The sequence below is a fragment of the Pyrenophora tritici-repentis genome, chromosome 7 (assembly GCF_003171515.1).
Source record: "Pyrenophora tritici-repentis strain M4 chromosome 7, whole genome shotgun sequence".
NCBI classification, from domain to species: Eukaryota; Fungi; Ascomycota; class Dothideomycetes; order Pleosporales; family Pleosporaceae; genus Pyrenophora; species Pyrenophora tritici-repentis.
Window position 1 is genome coordinate 203,920 of NC_089396.1, and position 17,093 is coordinate 221,012.

Genomic DNA, 17,093 nt, shown 5'->3' on the forward strand with positions numbered 1-17,093 from the left:
CGTGTCATTGTAGGTTGCGTAGTTGCTGACCGTTTCGCAAGCCAACGGACACTGCCTGCCAGAATAACGGGCCTGCACTACGTATGAAAGGTTGTACAGGGTAACGAGGAGTGTGTAAACGCGCATCTGTACACGCGACGTAATACAGAGTGTGATGACGGATGCAGAGCGGCGGAGGCTTGGATGAGACGGGCTGGATGAAGAAAATCTTATCAGATGATCGCGCACAGCCCCGCGCCAAGGGTCTGTCTTCCAACACGCGGCCAACCATCTGGTAACGGACACCATCCCAACATCCATCCATCGCTTATCAGCCGCCCTGTTCTCTTAACCTCGAATATTTGCCAAACAACATCATGTCGAAAACTAATGATCGCACTGGTTTCCTCTCCTTACCCACCGAGCTCCGCTTGCAAATAGCATCTTACGCCCTCGAACAGCTGCCAACCGATGAAGAGAGATTGATACATCTCGCACAGCCTTGGAAAACTTCCGTCTACAACTCGGTTTACAAGTCAAGCAAGAATCTAGCTATACGGCTGGTGTGTCGCGAGTTTAACCGTGACTTCAGTCGCCTCGCGATCCAGAAGACGACCTTTGTGCTGTATGGTGGACTAGGTACGGTCATCGACGCTCAGCCCGATGAACTCCTGAGAGATGTGAGGAGATTAGTCATTCCCGTTCATAGGATCTTCCACCCGTTGCCGGAATTTCTGTTCAACAGAGAGTGTTTGCATTTGGATGAGCTATGCCTTTATGACACGCTTGAATCTATCATAAGACATCGAAAAACTCTGATATACATGCTCCGGTATTTGAAAAATGTCAAACGAGTCAGTTTCTCTGCGGATCCTCGCTCCTCTTGCTCCAAAACTCAACGACTTGCGTTTCGTCGCCTTATTGGGCAAATACTAAAGGAAGATCACTATCAAAGATACGATTCCCCGAATGCCCCTCAACCGGAGACTACCTGGTGGTCCTGGATTTACAGCAACGACTCAGCACATGAGTTTCTGACAGCGCAGGAGCCAAAGCCCATCATGGCGGAGCAAGATTACATGTTGCTGGTGAAGCCGAAGATAGATGAACTCATGGAGCAGATAGAACTCGACCAGAGTGTTTGCGGTCACTCATGTCACTTAGCTCTTCATATGTGACGGCACCGGAAAGACATAAGACTTCGTGGAAGAAGCATCCAAGGCCCCTCTCAATGCCAGCCCTCTTGTGTCTCGATCAAGTGTCCGGAGCAGACGTAATGCGCCATCTCTATCAAGGTTTGTAGAAGTCAATGTCAAGACCATATGAACGATGCCTCGGACGTTGTCGGTCTTGGCTTACTAAGCATGCTGTGCCGCTCTGTCTCCGCCACTCTGCGGACTAGCGCATTATTCCGCAGTTTGCTGACTACACAAGCAATCAGAATCCAGTAGGAAGCCAATCTGAAGATGCGCAAGAACATATATCCACCTGATGTACAAATACTTCTGACGACAACGTTTTGGATACTACACCATCAACTTCCATCTACCAAGCCGCTATCAGTAATCCAGCCGAATATCACTCCCACCAGGGCCACCCTGTTGAAAACCCACAAACATGTCTGATACCTCCGAACTCATCGTCGAATACGCATACAACAACATCGCAACATGGTACTTACAATAGGTCTCGCAGCAAAGCTCGCCACGAGAGCGATACACACAAACGCTCCTCAAGAAACTCCCACCTTCTCCCCACATCCTAGAACTCGGTTGCGGCCCCGGCATCCCCACCCTACGATCCCTCCTCGACCAAGGCGCCCACGTAGTCGCAAACGACATCTCAACCGCACACATCCAAATGGCCCACCGCTCCTGTCCAGAAGCCAAACTCCTCATAGGCGACATGACAGCCCTGAATTTCGCCCCATCGACCTTCCACGGCGCAATCGGTTTCTATACGCTTTTCCACCTCCCCCGCTCTAAGCTCCGCGGCATGCTCACCAAGATCCATACGTGGCTGAAACCTGGTGGCGTTTTCGCCTTCAACCTCGCGACTATTGACGAGGAGGAAATTCATGGCGAGGTTTTGGGTTATGGGATGTTTTGGAGTGGTTATGGTGTTGGGCATAGTCGGAGGCTGGTTGAGGAGGTCGGGTTCGAGGTTTTGCTGGGCGAGGTGGTGAAGGCGGGGGAGGGGCGGTTGGAGGAGTGGGATCAGGATTTGAGGCGGAGATTTTGTGGGTGGTGGTGGGGTAGATGATGTGGGTACTAGAGAGCTGGGGGGTAGGCTTCTTCTGCTGTGAATCTGGGCGGAGGATAAGGGTGCGTTATTCGTTTTGCTGGGTTAATGGTGGGGTGGTTGGTTATAAAATCTGGCTTTGATCATTCGTGAGTGGTATAGATATTTGGATTTAATTTCATCGGTGTTCGATGTTTTGCGACTAGTCTGCTTAATCATAACCCCCCTGACGTTTTCTCTATATCTTCTTACACATTATCACTTTCTCGTTTGATATCGAAGTGCCGATTAGTGCAACGTTTATTAGACACAGCAGAGATGGCGAGGTATCGCTGATGGGACGTCAAATGCATTTCTCAGTAGAGTTTAAAATGTGTTTGATTATATCCTAGAGAAGTGAGACGTTGTGGAGAATTGAACGTCATACGATGGTCCTGGGTTTGATGGTTGAATACTTAAATATAGTATAGAGGTGCTTGTTGATGTTTTTGGGGGGTGTGGTCGAGATGAAGACGGTGAGAGAAGGATTGCGCGTATGGATGCATAGTTTATAGCTTGTTACTCGGCGACGGCCACGGAAGATAGTGTTACCCTTATGGATAGGACATAGCTGATGTATTTGCGTGTATGGTAAACTGCTCATCTCATATCCGACCGCAATTTCTTTAAACGCCCCGTAAAGTCCATTCCTCGCAATCGCTGCTTAACCGATCTATAGTATCTAGGTAGCTGACAACTGCTCCAAGTCGTATTCTGGCTCCCAGACATTTGCATAAGCATCCTGTCCCAATGAGAAGTTTTGCCACATGCTCAGCCCCATTCCATCTCATCATCTGGAGCGAATTTTCCAATAGCCCAATTTGTTTCTGGATCGTAATCCAAAATTCCCGCGCACGGCTCCGTGGCTCGGAGAATAGCTCTCGTGACGGGTACAGCTACGACTCCACTCCTGCCGAAAGTATCGGTCTGGAAGCCTCTAATATAGCAGGACTGTGGAATATAGGTTATTACAGCATCTCCCTCGTGTTCGTTCAGCATATAGCAACGGATGACCAAAGAATTGAGTTTTGGACACCACCCGCGCTCATGTAGATACGCAAAGAAGGCGTTGGCCCATTTTTGTGTTTGGAAAGCCCAGGCTTTCTTATCATCTTCGAACTGTTCATATGGACGAGGTTCATCCTCCAGTATGTAGTTTGATTGTCGCAAATGAAGTATGCGTAAATCAGGGGCTCGCCGTAGAGCACTCTGCCTTGTGTTAGTCATTTCTGCTGCGCTCGAGAAATACGCGTACCCACCATAAATCTATCATCCACTGTTATATGTTGGACTCTACCACCTCGATGATATGGCTGAAGATGTAGCTCTGGCAGTTGAAATCCGAATGCCTGAAGCTTGGGGCAGTGATTGAGCAGCTTCTCAAATTCAAAGAGTTCCCAATCTGCTAATTCATGCTTGTTCATCTCTGTAGTTCGTCCAATAACGGACGCGTGACTGCTGAAGGATACCAAATTCGGTGCACTCGGATGTAGGAAACTGATAACTATGGACGGGCGATCAAATATCCAACTCAAATGCAGACTTTCCAGAATTGGAGAGCATAGAATTGCGTTCAAGAAGTCCATAGCTTTCTCAAGGGTTTCGGTGGAGACAGGTGTATTCTCTTGCGTGATGTCCTGTAAGGCAAAATGCTTTAATTTCAGCGACTTCGTGTCCACCACTTTTGCCATGTCAACGAGGAAACAGTGCGAACCTTTACAACTGAGAAGGCTGAGCCGGGAAAGCTGGCCAACATCCACAAGGTTGCAAAGCCTGTCATACATAGTAGACAGGTCAAAGTGTCGTAGGGTCAGAGATTTGACATTAGCTAAATGTCCAGGATTCTTCAGTGCATTATACATGTCGATAGAAAATTCCTCGATCGGGTATATAGTCAGTGCGCAGCCTATGGACAAGGATTCCAGTGTGTCATTTAGTGATTCAAGGGCTTTTACTAGACGCACGATGGGTTCCCGACTGCCGCACAGTAAATCAAAAGTACGCAGCCTTGGCCTTTGTCTCAGCCATGGCCACAGATAAAAGCAAGTCTTGATGGTATTTTGGTAGTTTTCCATGTTGGGGTGACGTCCCTGTAGTAGTGACATCGTGCTGTCTGATTGATGCCGGCTCCCAATAAAGCTTGACGCAAAAGTCAGCTTGTTGGAGTCACAGAAATTTTGATGCATACCGATATGTTGTGAGTTGCGTGGATCTGGCGAAGAATTGTAATATAGTATCCATTGCATGATCTTTCACCGCACCTGTTACTGGCATCCCATGATTACTAACAGGAAAGTATGGGGCGTTTGGGAAGGCGAAGGAACCGGCCAAATTGCAAATGGCTTCTTCAGGTGTTTCTTCATCTTCAAAGATGAGGGTTCTGGTGTTGCCCAAATGTACACCAGCGCCGCATCCAACGCTTTGAAAAAAGGCGTCCACTCTAGGCGTGTTCCATAATGGGATGCGGACTGTATCATACAAGTATGGCGTTGCGAGGACACGCAGTGATTTTGAAGTCAGACAGAGAGCCTTGAGATCAGACATTGACACAAGCTGCAGCAGATTCAGCTGAGAGTCATGATGGGCAAGCGTGTACACTTACGCGCTCTATGATAGAGAGCCAGATATCATTCGGCAGCTCGACCCCGAGGGGAGTGCGCTTGTTGGAATAGGAGACGTCCATGCTATCGTCGGCCATGGGCCGTGCACGATGGGTGGTGTTGTCTCAGGTGCACGATGGTTGTTGCCCGCAGATGGGGTTGCTGGGTTACAGTAGCGTCGGGCTCGCTAAATCCTCGCTCCGACGCTGACTGATAGTGCGGAAACTCTTTATCGTAACTTACTATGAATTGCTTATTCGACAACGACGTCTTAGTAATCGCACGGCGTTTGGTCTGGCCCAAGTTTTGGTGGGCGCGACGGTTGACAGCGTGCAGGACGCCTTCTTCATCATATAACTCAATCGCCGCCATGTCGAGAGCCATGCAACCCATCGCACCTTCACCACACCCGCCATGACTACCCCAAAGCCAGTTCTCATTTCCGGCGCCGGCCTCGCCTCTCTCCTCCTCGCCCGCTCGCTGCACCGCTCTAAGATCCCCTTCCTTGTCTTTGAGCGGGACGCGTCTATTGTGTTCCGCGCTCAGGGCTATCGCCTCCGCCTCTCCGTCCAGGGCCTTGATGCAATTGAACATGTGCTTGGCCCCACGGGTTTCCAGAAGTTCTATGATGCTTGTGGCAAAACTGGCGGTGCCGGCTTTTCGGCCATTGACCCGCTAACGGGCGAAACACTGGGTACCGACACGCCGAGCGTGAAGAGCGAGACTCTTACAAGCAGAGAAGGCAAGGTTGTGGGCATCTCGCGTGGTGATATGCGTAAGCTGTTCATGGACGGTCTGGAAGACAAGGTCCACTGGAACCACCAGGTCAAAGCATATGAGAGGACTGAAGACGGCGTGCGGCTAGTCTTTGCAGACGGTAGCAAGAGCGAAGAGGGCTCCATGCTCGTTGGGGGCGAGGGCGTCAAGAGCGCAGTAGCGGGGCAGCTCTCCAACGGCGCTATCAAGGTCTATGATCTCGGCTCAAGAGGTATACACGGTCAGGCGTCCACGACCGCTTTCAAGAACTTGGGCGAGGGCGTCTTCCGCATGGTTGACGACACTTCCCAGCCAAACGGTGGCAAGGTCTTTCTCATCACTAACGTTCGCGCTGACGACATGGACAACCCCGATATCCAATTCGGCTGGACCATGATCGGCTCACCAGGCGTCATCAAGGCACCCAACGACAACTACACCATCACAGGCTCGCCCGCCGCGCAGATAGCCAAGTCGCTCACCGCCCAATGGCATGAGCGTGTTAAGCCGTTGTTTGACAACATGGACGAGGCCGAAGCTGCATTTTGGAAGATCACTTGTTCATCGCCCAAGGGAGTGCCTGAGTGGCCCAACGACCCTCGCGTCACCTTGGTAGGCGACGCTGTACATGCCATGACACCTGCAGGCGGCAATGGTGCCAACACGGCCGTTCGTGATTCAGCCTTGCTCGGACGTCTGATGGCAGAAGCTTGGGAACGAGGCCATGGGCAGCATTGGTCAGGTGTGACTGAGGCCTTTGAAAAGGAGATGCGCATTTACGCAAGCGAGGCTGTCAAGGCCAGCTATGGTCATGCTGTAGGACAGTTCGGGCTTGAGGGTGATCTAGAGGATAAGCCCACGCTCAACGAGTATATAACACCAAACTGAGGTAGATGTCGATACATGTACATGTGCAAATCAACACCACCTCTACATCAGTCTGTTTGGGTCTTGCGCGGTGTACTCGCACATGCCTGGGCTTCTCGACGAATGCTAGACTTTTCCAGAAAGTCTCGACTGCATGCTAACGTCTATTGATACTAGCCCACATGAGTCGTCTTCTCCCGGTGCCGAGAGAATGGAACGACGCTTCCCCGCATTGCCGACTAGGCCCACCCCCAGCTTCAAAACTCGCAGCCCCCGCGCCTCGTACATGTCGTGCGAGATTACCGATGGATCCACTCTCTTCACCACGACCACGCAAACGCCGCGCTATCAACGCCTGTGTCAATTGCCGCACATCCAAAGTACGCTGCGATGGGCATCGCCCTTGCCAGCGATGCGATAGGAATGGCTCTGCTTGTCAGTACTATGACGCTGTCAAGGATGAAAATATCATGCGCATCGAGAAGCTCGAGGCCGAAGTGGCGATCCTGCGAGACCAAATGCAGATGCCGACACGACAACTGCAGTGCCGCAATCATAGCGTAAGTCGGAAAACTAGGACGAGCTGAACAGCTATACATAATCTTCACGTACCGTCTTGAATAATTTGGTGTTCCCCGCTGTTTAGCACCTTCATCGAATATCCTTCGCAGTTACTAACACTAGTGTTGTAGTCCCCGATGGAAAACAGCAATGTGAGTGTCACAGAAGTAACGCCTCGTTCCCAGCCAGAGCGCATGGTGGCTGCCAGTGCTGTTGATGCAGGCTTTATAACATGGGAGCAAGCGACGCATTGGTTTCAAAGGTAACTCCGTCAAATCTAACCGATCGCTCATCATACTGACATGTGTAGCTTCTTCTCAGGCAGTGTATGGCCTTTCCTCAACGTCGAGCGACCTAGGCTAAATGACACAGCAATACCTCGTGCCAATATTCTGTGAAAGGCACGACAGCGTCACATCAGTATCGTCGCGAAGCGCCATCCTTTTCGATGCAATAGTCAGCATCGGCTGTCGAGCTGACGAAGGTTTTAACACAACCATTTATCGCCAACTTCAGGCTCGAGTGCGCGACCACATCACCCATCTCATCATCAACACTAGCGTCCCTACGATTGAGGATATCCAGGCCGTAACCCTGGTGGCTGCATATTCTGAAAATGGCTTTGTCTTGATTGCCATGGCACTTCGATTTGCTATGCAACTTGGATTACCTCATGCTGTCGATCGGCTAATTGGGAAAGGCCATGCTAGATCAAGAGCCATTTCCAGCGATGAGAGGGAGCTTTATAGGCTATGCAGAGTCTGGCATGGCATTTGCAACCTTGAACTTTTGTCAGTCGTACTCTATACATGAGAGAAAAGCATGCTAACGTGAATCCAGTTTCTCGCTCGATGGCGGAAAACTTCCTGGCTTGACCCTTCAGATCTCACCACGGAAGATCAGAAGCCTCCTAGCCCATCCGGAGCGTACATCAGTGGACATCCGCCTGCTCTCCCAAGTAGAGCTCAACATCATCCGTACTGAAGCGTATACCAAGATCATGGGCCGGAACAGCGACTTTCTGTCTCAACAAAGCGAAGAACAGCTGCGGATTGCGGTGGATGAAGCGAGTGTTGAGCTATCGCTATGGCTCGAAGAATGGAGAAGCATTGTTTCGACCGAGCCCATATCGCAGAGACGAGGACTTGCCTTGCAGAATCTCCAGATCCAACATGAATGGGCTATGATGACTTTATACCTCAAAGCCGTGGCGTCCTCTGGTATCGAAAATATCGCCTTCATGACTGACTTCCAGCGAGACTTCATCTGTAGAGCTAAGGAGGCAGCAAGCCGCCATTTGCACTACATGCTACAGTCATCTTCTTCGGCATCGCCAATCTCGTCTCCGGCATCGACCACACAAACCACTGCATCCACCTACCTGAGCACGTTTCGCTGGACACTAGACTATGTCTGGGCAAAATGTGCCGTCTCTGTTCTCCTCGTTCTCAAACTAGCCATACTTCTCCGCGACCCGGTTCCTGCAGTCATGGTCCTACTCCGCGACGCGCACAGGGTGCTTGAGGAACTCAAGACCGTCACCGTCGGCCACATTGCCTATTTCCAGATCCTCCAGACGAGTATCGAGAAGTGTGAGGCTGCTTTGAGGGAGTATGCTGCTGAGCAGGATCCGAGTTTAGGCCCTGAAAGCGCACCGAGCAGAAATGGAAGCCTTGCTGAGACGGAGTTCCAGGGCTATGTGCCCAGTGAGTTTGTGTTTGAGTGGGACTTTCCAGGGCTAAATTTGAAGCACATGCCGCTTGGATGGCAGGATCTGTTTGTCAATATCGATAACTTGTTCTGATACCACAATCTTTTCCGAAGAAAGCACTGGATGCACGCCGCAGGTTTAATACATGGAGATGCTTGACTTGGTGTGGGAATCTGATGTCGTCGCTTCTATTCCAAATTCGTTCCGCTGAACGCAAACGTCTAACTATGAACTAATACACATAGATGAAATCCTCATTCTTTATATCGGTCACATCATCAAATGCCTTATCACCAATCCCGCTCGTCTGGTTCTCATGCTCTTCCGCATCGCCTTCTCGCGAGGCCCCCATACTCGTGTCAATCACGACGGCCGACTTGCCCATGCTCTCTCGTGTCGCAGCATGTTTTCGGTTCATGAGCTTGATCCAAACCATGGCAAGCAAAATGAGAACGATGAGGGCGACGAAGAGGGCTAGGTTTGCGCGCAGACCTTTACGATAATACGGCTTCTCGGAGGGCTTGAAGAGTTGGGGACCGATGATGTTGCCTGAGCTGGCGCCTACGAAGAGGATGGATGTTGTGACCTTGCGCTTTGTGTCGCCGCCGGTGTTTTGGCCTGACCATGAGTAGATCAATGGCGAGATTCCGGGATAAAAGCTGGTGACTAGAACATGTTAGTTGACGTTCTCATTGGTACATGTAAGCAACTTACGGTAGTAGCCAAAGAGCAGCACGCCGCGGTGAGAGGGGCCGCGTCCGACAACCATGAGGATGATAATGCCGACAATGGGCGGAATGCACAGCAGAATCAGAACCGGCGACTTCTTCTTCAACCACGTCGCCAGCCAAGCGCCACCAATAGTCGCAACAATCTGTACAAGGCCAAATGGCATGTTAAACAGAATTGTCTGGAACTGACCAAAGCCAAAACTCTGGATGATCAAGGGGCCGAAAGCTGAGATTCCACCGCTCGGGATGCTGATCGCCATCAACATGCAGAACCACAGCCAAGTCTTTGGGTCGGTAAATGCTTCGAGCACATGGTCCCACTTCCACACACGCGATGCGACACCCATTTGGTTCATACGGAGTCGCTCGACAGCAACCAGCCGCTCGTGTTCGGTGAAGAACTTTGCTTCCATGGGCGAGTCCGGCATGAAGATGTAGACGAAGACTGACACGACGATTGTGAGAAGACCGCAGAAGAGGAAGATGATCTGGTACGAGTGTAACAGGTTCGAGTTGATGTGTCCGAGACCGTAGCATAGCAAGCTGCCGAGGATGTTCACGATACCCAGCATGGCGTACCAGGCTGCGTTTCGGTTGGTTTGCTCGCCACGCTTGTACCACATCTGAACGACGGCTATGAAAGCAGGTGCTTGTCATCGTTAGTACACTGCATGCTTTCAATTGAGGTGGGAGTGTGACTTACCAATTGCAGCTTCAAAAGCACCCAGCAAGAATCGCGTTACCATCAGCCCAGTAAAGTCCTTTGCAGCAGCCATGCCGCACAGGATACATCCCCAAGTAAGCACCATAACGCCCATGAATTTTCCCATGCGCAGCTTGACTAGCAGCACGGCCACGAGGGGCTGCGCTACCAATTGTGCAATGTATACAATACTTCCCAGCCAGGAGTACTGTTGGGACTTTGGGTCGAGGTTCGCATCTTCGATCAATCCAAACACGGAAGCGTACGATAGGGTAGTTTTATCGAGCGATTGGAGAAAGTAGACGCTAAGGAGAATGGGAAGAATGACAAGGTCGATCTTCTTCAGAACTCGTGCGTTCTCAGCTTCGGTTACGATGATGCGTTCGTTCGAGGCAAGTAATGCGGCGGCTTTATCCTTGCCCTTTCCACCGGAATTGTCAACGTGCTTGTGGATAGACTCTGTGGTTTCGACTTGAGGTTTGCTGACGTCGATTGTAGTAGTCTCTGGCTTTTGAGACATGGTGGAGAAAACGATGGGAAATGTTCCCCAGAAAATCTTGATAGTGGTGGCCCCAGAAGTGGATTTGGCCGACAACACTTATACTACCACCCCATGGGGACCCCAGACGGCGATCCTAACTCGTTGTGGGTTGGCGGAGGGCTGGTGCCGGCCGAGGATGCCGAAGGCTAATGTTGCGGGGGCTCGTCTCGAGCATGTCACGAGCCTTGACACGAAGGATACGGTTCCTTCAGCAGGTGACTCATGGGAGCTTCGTGCGAGAGTCGTATCCAAGTTTACGACTATAAGTATACCTCTTTCTGGTTATGATAATTGGCGAGATAGAGCTTGTCCACGATTGAAAGCAGGTTTCATCATGCCGATGCTTGAGCACGTCCCGTCTGGCTACCACGCCGCCCCCACATCGGCATCCTCCAATACGGGTGTTGAGCTCAAGTCCAAGGCAGGCGACTTCAACTTCACATTCGATGCATTACGGCCGGGACTTTTCCGCACAACTTTCACCTCGCCAAAACACCCTCTTCCACCTCATCGAGCTACACCAGTACCCGCAAAGACGCTTGGTGCTGCGGACGCGTCTGTACTCTCTTCAAATGCCACTTCAAAGTTGCTTTCTGTAGACGACGTGACCGCCAAGGTAGATTGGGAAGGCGGGACACCCATTGTTTCCTTGACGCTTGCTGGGCAAACTACGCCAATCCACACAGACCTCCCCTACCGATCCTACTGCGCTGACGGGCCGGGCGTCTCCCATTACACCCGCTACAACCATGGGACGCTGCATCTCGGTCTTGGCGAGAAGCCAGCACCAATGGATCTCTCGAACCGGCATTTTGTGCTCTCGGCAACCGACTCCTTCGGCTACGATGTATACCGCACAGATCCCCTGTACAAGCACATTCCATTACTCATCAATGCCACACCAAATGGTTGTGTGGGTGTCTTTTCAACCTCGCATGCGAGGGGTTTCTACTCCGTCGGCTCGGAGATGGATGGTATGTGGGGGCGCTTCAAAGTGTACCGCCAAGACTATGGTGGCCTGGAAGAATATCTCCTCGTTGGAAAGACGTTGCCAGATATCGTCCGCATCTATGCCGATCTTGTCGGATATCCGCTGCTTGTTCCGCGATGGGCGTTTGGATACTTAGCCGGTGGCATGAAGTATTCCATGACAGACGACCCGCCAGCGAGTGAGAGCATGATGGAGTTTGCGAGAAAGCTAAAGGAATACGACATTCCCTGCTCGGGCATGCAGATGTCTTCTGGGTACACGGTTGCTGAGACTGAGCCAAAGACCAGAAACGTGTTCACTTGGAATCGCCATCGCTTCCCGGATCCCAAGGGCTGGATCGATGCCTACCACAAAGAGGGTCTGCGAATCATCGCAAATGTGAAGCCATACGTCTTGGGGAGTCATCCAGAATACGAGAAGCTCAAAGCGGCTGGTGCCTTCTTCACAGACTCGCTGACTTTGGCACCTGCTGAAGCTCGTCTCTGGAGTGCGGGAGGTGGCGAGAGCGGTGTCGGCGGCCACATCGACTTTACTTCCAAAGCTGGATACCAGTGGTGGTATGAAGGTGTCCGCGAGTTGAGGCGGATTGGTATCGACTGTATCTGGAACGATAACAACGAATACACCGTTCCACACGACGGCTGGGAATGCGAGCTAACCGAACCAAGTCTCCTCCAAGAACCTAAGAGCTCAACATACGGCAAGAGTATCGGCTTCTGGGGCCGTGCATTGAACACAGAGCTCATGGGCAAGTCGTCTTACGATGCTGTACTTGAGATGGAACCCGCAGAACGACCTTTCATCCTAACTCGCAGCGCCACAGCTGGCACTCTGCGGTATTGTGCCAGTTCCTGGAGCGGAGATAACGTGACCTCATGGACTGGTATGAAGGGAGCTAATGCGATCTCCCTAACCGCCGGTATGTGTCTGATGCAATGTTACGGCCACGACATTGGCGGTTTCGAAGGTCCACAGCCCAGCCCCGAACTGCTCGTCCGCTGGTGTCAACAAGGCATCTACAGCCCACGCTTCGCAATCAACTGCTTCAAAACGGGCAAAGACAACAATGTCGGCGACGTAATCGAGCCCTGGATGTACCCCGAAACCACAGCCCTAGTCCGAGACACAATCAAGCGCCGCTACCAACTAATCCCCTACCTCTACTCCCTCGCCCTCCACTCCCACACGACCGCCACACCGCCGCAGCGCTGGACAGGCTGGGGCTACGAGTCCGACCCAGAAATCTGGAACAACAAGGTCCTCACAGATGGCGAAACACAATATTGGCTCGGCGACGCCCTCCTCATCGGCGGCGTCTTCGAACCCGGCGCCGAAACAGCGAAAATGTATCTCCCCAAAGACGCCTCTGACCCCAACGCCGCCTTCCTCGATCTCAACAATGAACCGCGAACATACTACCCAGCAGGCCAATGGGTCGACGTCCCCTCAAAATGGACAATCAGCATTCCCGTCCTGGCGAAGATCGGAACCGCGGTCCCCGTCGGCAAAGCCGTACAAACCCTCTCTCAAGGCGAAACTAGTAACCCCGCCAACCTCCCTCTCGATGACTACCGCGGCGTGGAGATTTTCCCACCAAAGGGTGATTCGGGTGGTAAGGTGTATGCGACGAGGTGGTATGAAGACGATGGCGTATCGCCGCCGCCGGCAAAGATATCGGTTTTCACGATCAAGTATCAGACGACTGAGACGGAGGTGCTGGTGTCGTACGAGGAGAAGCTGCAGGAGGGTTTTAGGCCGGCGTGGAAGGAGGTGAGCGTTATCTTGCCGAGGGGGGATGGGAGGGGTGTAGTGTTCAATGGGCAGAATGCTGAGAAGGGGGAGGGTGATGAAAGTGGGAAGGTGCACTTTAAGGGGGTGGTTGTGCGGTAGCATTGGAGGAGATTGAAGAAGTTTGTTTCTTAGGGCAGCTTGGCTGAGTATGTTGGATGACGTTGAGAGTGCATGTGGTGTATCTGACATGGTCTTTCCCACCTTTTCCCTGATGCTCATTCGATGAGCTGACTTGTCGTAAGTGTGCGGTCTTGGAATGAGGTCTTACTAGCAAAATCCGGGGTATAGTCGATCTGGACGATGCTCGCTATCTCGAGACGACCCAAAACTTTCCTTTACCTATCACGGGCTAAGGGCTCTCTCCGATCACGGATTTGCTGCGTCGATGTGATCATTTGAGGACCTCACTATAATACACGTTACAAGACTATACCAGACGTAGTAGTAGTGCTTAGCTTTTGATTCTCTTTGAGTCTCGGCCCTTTGGCCTTGAAATAAGTAGCTGACAGAGCCTGAGTAATAGGTTTGTTGGCTGCTGCGTACTGAACAGTAGCGTTGTAAGCAATAAGCGCATGAACCATTTTACCCTGTTCGATCGACCCCCCATAGTTACGCCTTGCACATCACTGCGGGTAAATTCCAGATGCCAGGCTTGTGGAATGAAGCAATTTCCCAGAACATAATCTAGATAGCCGACGAAAGATTTGGGAGCCGTGTACCCCGAAGGATCGACGTTGCGAGTGAGAAGCGTAGCGGAGAGATGACAGGTAGTTACCGTATGGATGGCGGCGGAAGGCGAAATCCTGTCTCGGCAGCGACTACCTTGTTAACTTAGAACCTTGCACCCTACCACCTACACGGTTAGCTGCTTACCGCTACGGTACGCCCCGAACCTCAGCTCCAGAACAACCAACTTCCATTCACCACAATCGTCGTTTTCGCGGCCGTTCGCGACCAAAACTAATGCACATGGCTTGCGCCACTTTCAATCGTCAGGCTATGAGATGAAGTTTTCTGATTAGGGATGGCTGCCGCGTTGCCCCGGCCGCACATGCTTCCCCGTTCGTTCCTCCACAGTAGGTGCGCATGCCCACGCTCAACTCCGATGAAGCTCGACAGTGGCAAGATGCATGTAGCCTGTTGCTGTATGTCGAACCAAGATGTGCTATTCGCTTAGAACGCTTTACTCGCGCCCATGATCACAAACAGCAAAAAGCATCTCAAAACCACCACACCGAAACGATCACCACCAATCAGCCACACTTCTCGTATCGAGATCGCGTACTTGCCCACAGCTGATTGCTGGAGAAGTTCGAGGAGCCAACAAGTCTTCACGAGATGACGATCCGGAACCTCTACCGCAAAGACACAGCACATGCGTCGCGTTCCGTAAATTTGCGGGTAAAAGCCCAGGGACCGAGAAAACCTCTAGCGCAAGGTTCGCAGCGCTGCGAAGCGTGTATTTCGGGCAATTAACTTTCTTCGGAACAGGAATCTGTCGGAGCGGTGAAGTATTGTAATCTATGCCACAGAGGCAGTCGGACGCAAAAATTGACAGGGCTGCTTGCTGTTCGAAGTATGGCACCTAGTAACCGATACAGCGACATCGGTGCCCCCACTGAACCACCCCGGCTTTGCAGATAACGGGAACTAGGATTTTAGGTGGGTTTGTTGGTGAGTGACCCATTTCTTCGTTGTATTGGCAGGATCAAATGTTCCGTACGCTCGAGCCACTTTCACGACGATAGAACGACCGAAATAAGGGCCGCTAGTCGATCGGTATCTTCCACGCACGAAGCATCACAGTAAGCTGGCAAAGTTACCTGGTGTGGAGGGAGAGATAGGTAGAGCACTCGCAAGAAGTCGCCCAAGATCTCCTTCTCGTGCAACTTTGCCGCGAAGTTGCACGGGCCTACTTTCGATTTCGCCTTATGGGTCGCTCTACTATGATTTCCCCGGCACCGCAATTTCTGCTTACAAGATCTGCATGAAATCATTTTCCCTTCGAGGTTCTCCGCCATCTTCATTCTTGTTAACCTCCGCTGTGGATTAGATGAAGTGAAAGGCACAATTTAAAGTGCGGGAGCAGGAATGCAGACGTTAGCGGCACTGCTTGCTACGGACCAGCGCTAGGGGGACACATGATCTCTTAGAAGACCTGGTGCTTGTTTCATGGTAACTCAAAGACCTTTATAGAGATACATTAAGCATTGGACCTTCTGCAAATACATCAGTTTCCACGATATCAAGGAAGCTTAGACGAAGTGTAATGGGGTCGATCAGGCACAGAGTACATCAGACAAGCCTCATAAGCCTGCGCAAGATCAGAGAAGCACTGGAACCCTCGTGGCAAATAGAACAAGGCCGATGAACGGGTAGCTGGTGGGTCCAAAATGTTCAAACAGTACATGATAGACAGAACGCTAATGCAAACAGATAGGCGATCTCGACCGGTGTGCGGCACAAATAACTTTCTGGCGTGATGCCGCTGGGAACACGCCATGAAAATTCCTCATCTTGCAGCAATGCTCCGGACTGCGTGGTGAACGGCTGCGGTGTTAATATACACGTCCTGTTACTATTGCGCCCTTTGCAGGGAATATGGTCCAAACTGACTAAGGGCTTTAATATTACACAACAACGCTAAAGAGGAAACCGTAAGCACTAGACTAGGAGCAGCGCAGATTGGCGGCCAAGAACATGACGCTACAAATGTCGGAGCTCAGTGTACGGGGAATACTATACAGTCTTGCCGCTGCAGGTCGAAGCAGGTAGGCTGTGTCAGTGTCGCCTATATACAGGCCGCGGGGAAAATTACCGGAACCTTTACCTGTTTAGCATCGGTCAATGAACTTGGCATCTGCATGGCAAGTTTGGCAGGGCAGAGTGGAAATGTAGGATTTATAAATATACAGGCGTTCGCCTAATGCACAGAGACATCACCTCATTTTCAGATTCACTCCTCACAATGAAGTTTTCAATCTTCTTCCTCGTCGGCCTCGCTGCCAGCGCCAATGTCACTGATCGGCCAAAGTACATGGAGAATGACGCATTGGCTCACCAAGCGTTGGTCAACTTGAAGGCCCATGTCTCGAACGGATACCCTGGAACGGGCAATTGCACTCTCGAGACTGCACTTGTGCCGCAGTGATCGGAATGGTCTGGTCTGACTTGGTCTTGGTCTGGTCTAGACCGCCAAGACTTGGTCTGGTCTGGCGATTTTTTGAGACCGTGGTCGGACCGGTCTAGATGATCGGACCGGTCCGGCTATAAATAGGTCCACGTGACTAGATCTTAGACTAATCTAGCCAGAAAATTTAGCACAATATGAGTCATTAAGATCAAGGTAAGTCTTCTACTTACATAGAACAATCAAGTCCTTAACAACCTACTTATATACTATTGTTATGGAGCCTTCAACACCAACCTCACCGTCCCCATCGAATATTATAAGACTAGATTTAACGTCTCTTACTCCATCTCCTATCCCCACGTCATCACCCACCCCTATACTATCACCCACTCCTATTCAATATCACGAATCTCCAGATGAGTTCGTGCAGGGCGGTATCACGTACGTGA

At 51.3% G+C, this 17,093-nt stretch overlaps 7 protein-coding genes across 7 annotated transcripts; 5 read left to right on the plus strand and 2 right to left on the minus strand.

The window, feature by feature from the left end:
• Window positions 1-356: 356 nt before the first annotated feature.
• On the plus strand, window positions 357-2,241 carry PtrM4_124830 (uncharacterized protein; the record flags this gene model as incomplete). Its single annotated transcript, XM_001939597.2, has 2 exons — window positions 357-1,118; window positions 1,666-2,241. 2 exons carry the CDS (start codon window positions 357-359, stop codon window positions 2,239-2,241), a joined length of 1,338 nt encoding a protein of 445 aa, XP_001939632.2.
• A 789-nt stretch (window positions 2,242-3,030) lies between these two features.
• Window positions 3,031-4,957, minus strand: PtrM4_124840 (F-box domain containing protein; the record flags this gene model as incomplete). The annotated part of the gene is made up of 4 exons (XM_001939596.2): window positions 3,031-3,468; window positions 3,519-3,896; window positions 4,549-4,812; window positions 4,862-4,957. The coding sequence occupies 4 exons, from the start codon at window positions 4,955-4,957 to the stop codon at window positions 3,031-3,033; spliced, it is 1,176 nt and encodes a 391-aa protein (XP_001939631.1).
• Window positions 4,958-5,273: 316 nt separating this feature from the next.
• PtrM4_124850 (UbiH, 2-polyprenyl-6-methoxyphenol hydroxylase and related FAD-dependent oxidoreductase) lies at window positions 5,274-6,503 on the plus strand (the record flags this gene model as incomplete). The annotated part of the gene is made up of 1 exon (XM_001939595.2): window positions 5,274-6,503. One exon carries the CDS (start codon window positions 5,274-5,276, stop codon window positions 6,501-6,503), a length of 1,230 nt encoding a protein of 409 aa, XP_001939630.1.
• Window positions 6,504-6,952: 449 nt separating this feature from the next.
• Window positions 6,953-8,847, plus strand: PtrM4_124860 (C6 zinc finger domain containing protein; the record flags this gene model as incomplete). Its single annotated transcript, XM_066108676.1, has 5 exons — window positions 6,953-7,042; window positions 7,175-7,305; window positions 7,354-7,369; window positions 7,416-7,834; window positions 7,884-8,847. 5 exons carry the CDS (start codon window positions 6,953-6,955, stop codon window positions 8,845-8,847), a joined length of 1,620 nt encoding a protein of 539 aa, XP_065960668.1.
• A 139-nt stretch (window positions 8,848-8,986) lies between these two features.
• On the minus strand, window positions 8,987-10,708 carry PtrM4_124870 (uncharacterized protein; the record flags this gene model as incomplete). Its single annotated transcript, XM_001939593.1, has 3 exons — window positions 8,987-9,420; window positions 9,469-10,134; window positions 10,189-10,708. The coding sequence occupies 3 exons, from the start codon at window positions 10,706-10,708 to the stop codon at window positions 8,987-8,989; spliced, it is 1,620 nt and encodes a 539-aa protein (XP_001939628.1).
• Window positions 10,709-11,063: 355 nt separating this feature from the next.
• On the plus strand, window positions 11,064-13,610 carry PtrM4_124880 (Alpha-glucosidase, family 31 glycosyl hydrolase; the record flags this gene model as incomplete). The annotated part of the gene is made up of 1 exon (XM_001939592.2): window positions 11,064-13,610. One exon carries the CDS (start codon window positions 11,064-11,066, stop codon window positions 13,608-13,610), a length of 2,547 nt encoding a protein of 848 aa, XP_001939627.2.
• A 2,869-nt stretch (window positions 13,611-16,479) lies between these two features.
• Window positions 16,480-16,662, plus strand: PtrM4_124890 (uncharacterized protein; the record flags this gene model as incomplete). Its single annotated transcript, XM_066108677.1, has 1 exon — window positions 16,480-16,662. The coding sequence occupies one exon, from the start codon at window positions 16,480-16,482 to the stop codon at window positions 16,660-16,662; it is 183 nt and encodes a 60-aa protein (XP_065960669.1).
• Window positions 16,663-17,093: the final 431 nt, after the last annotated feature.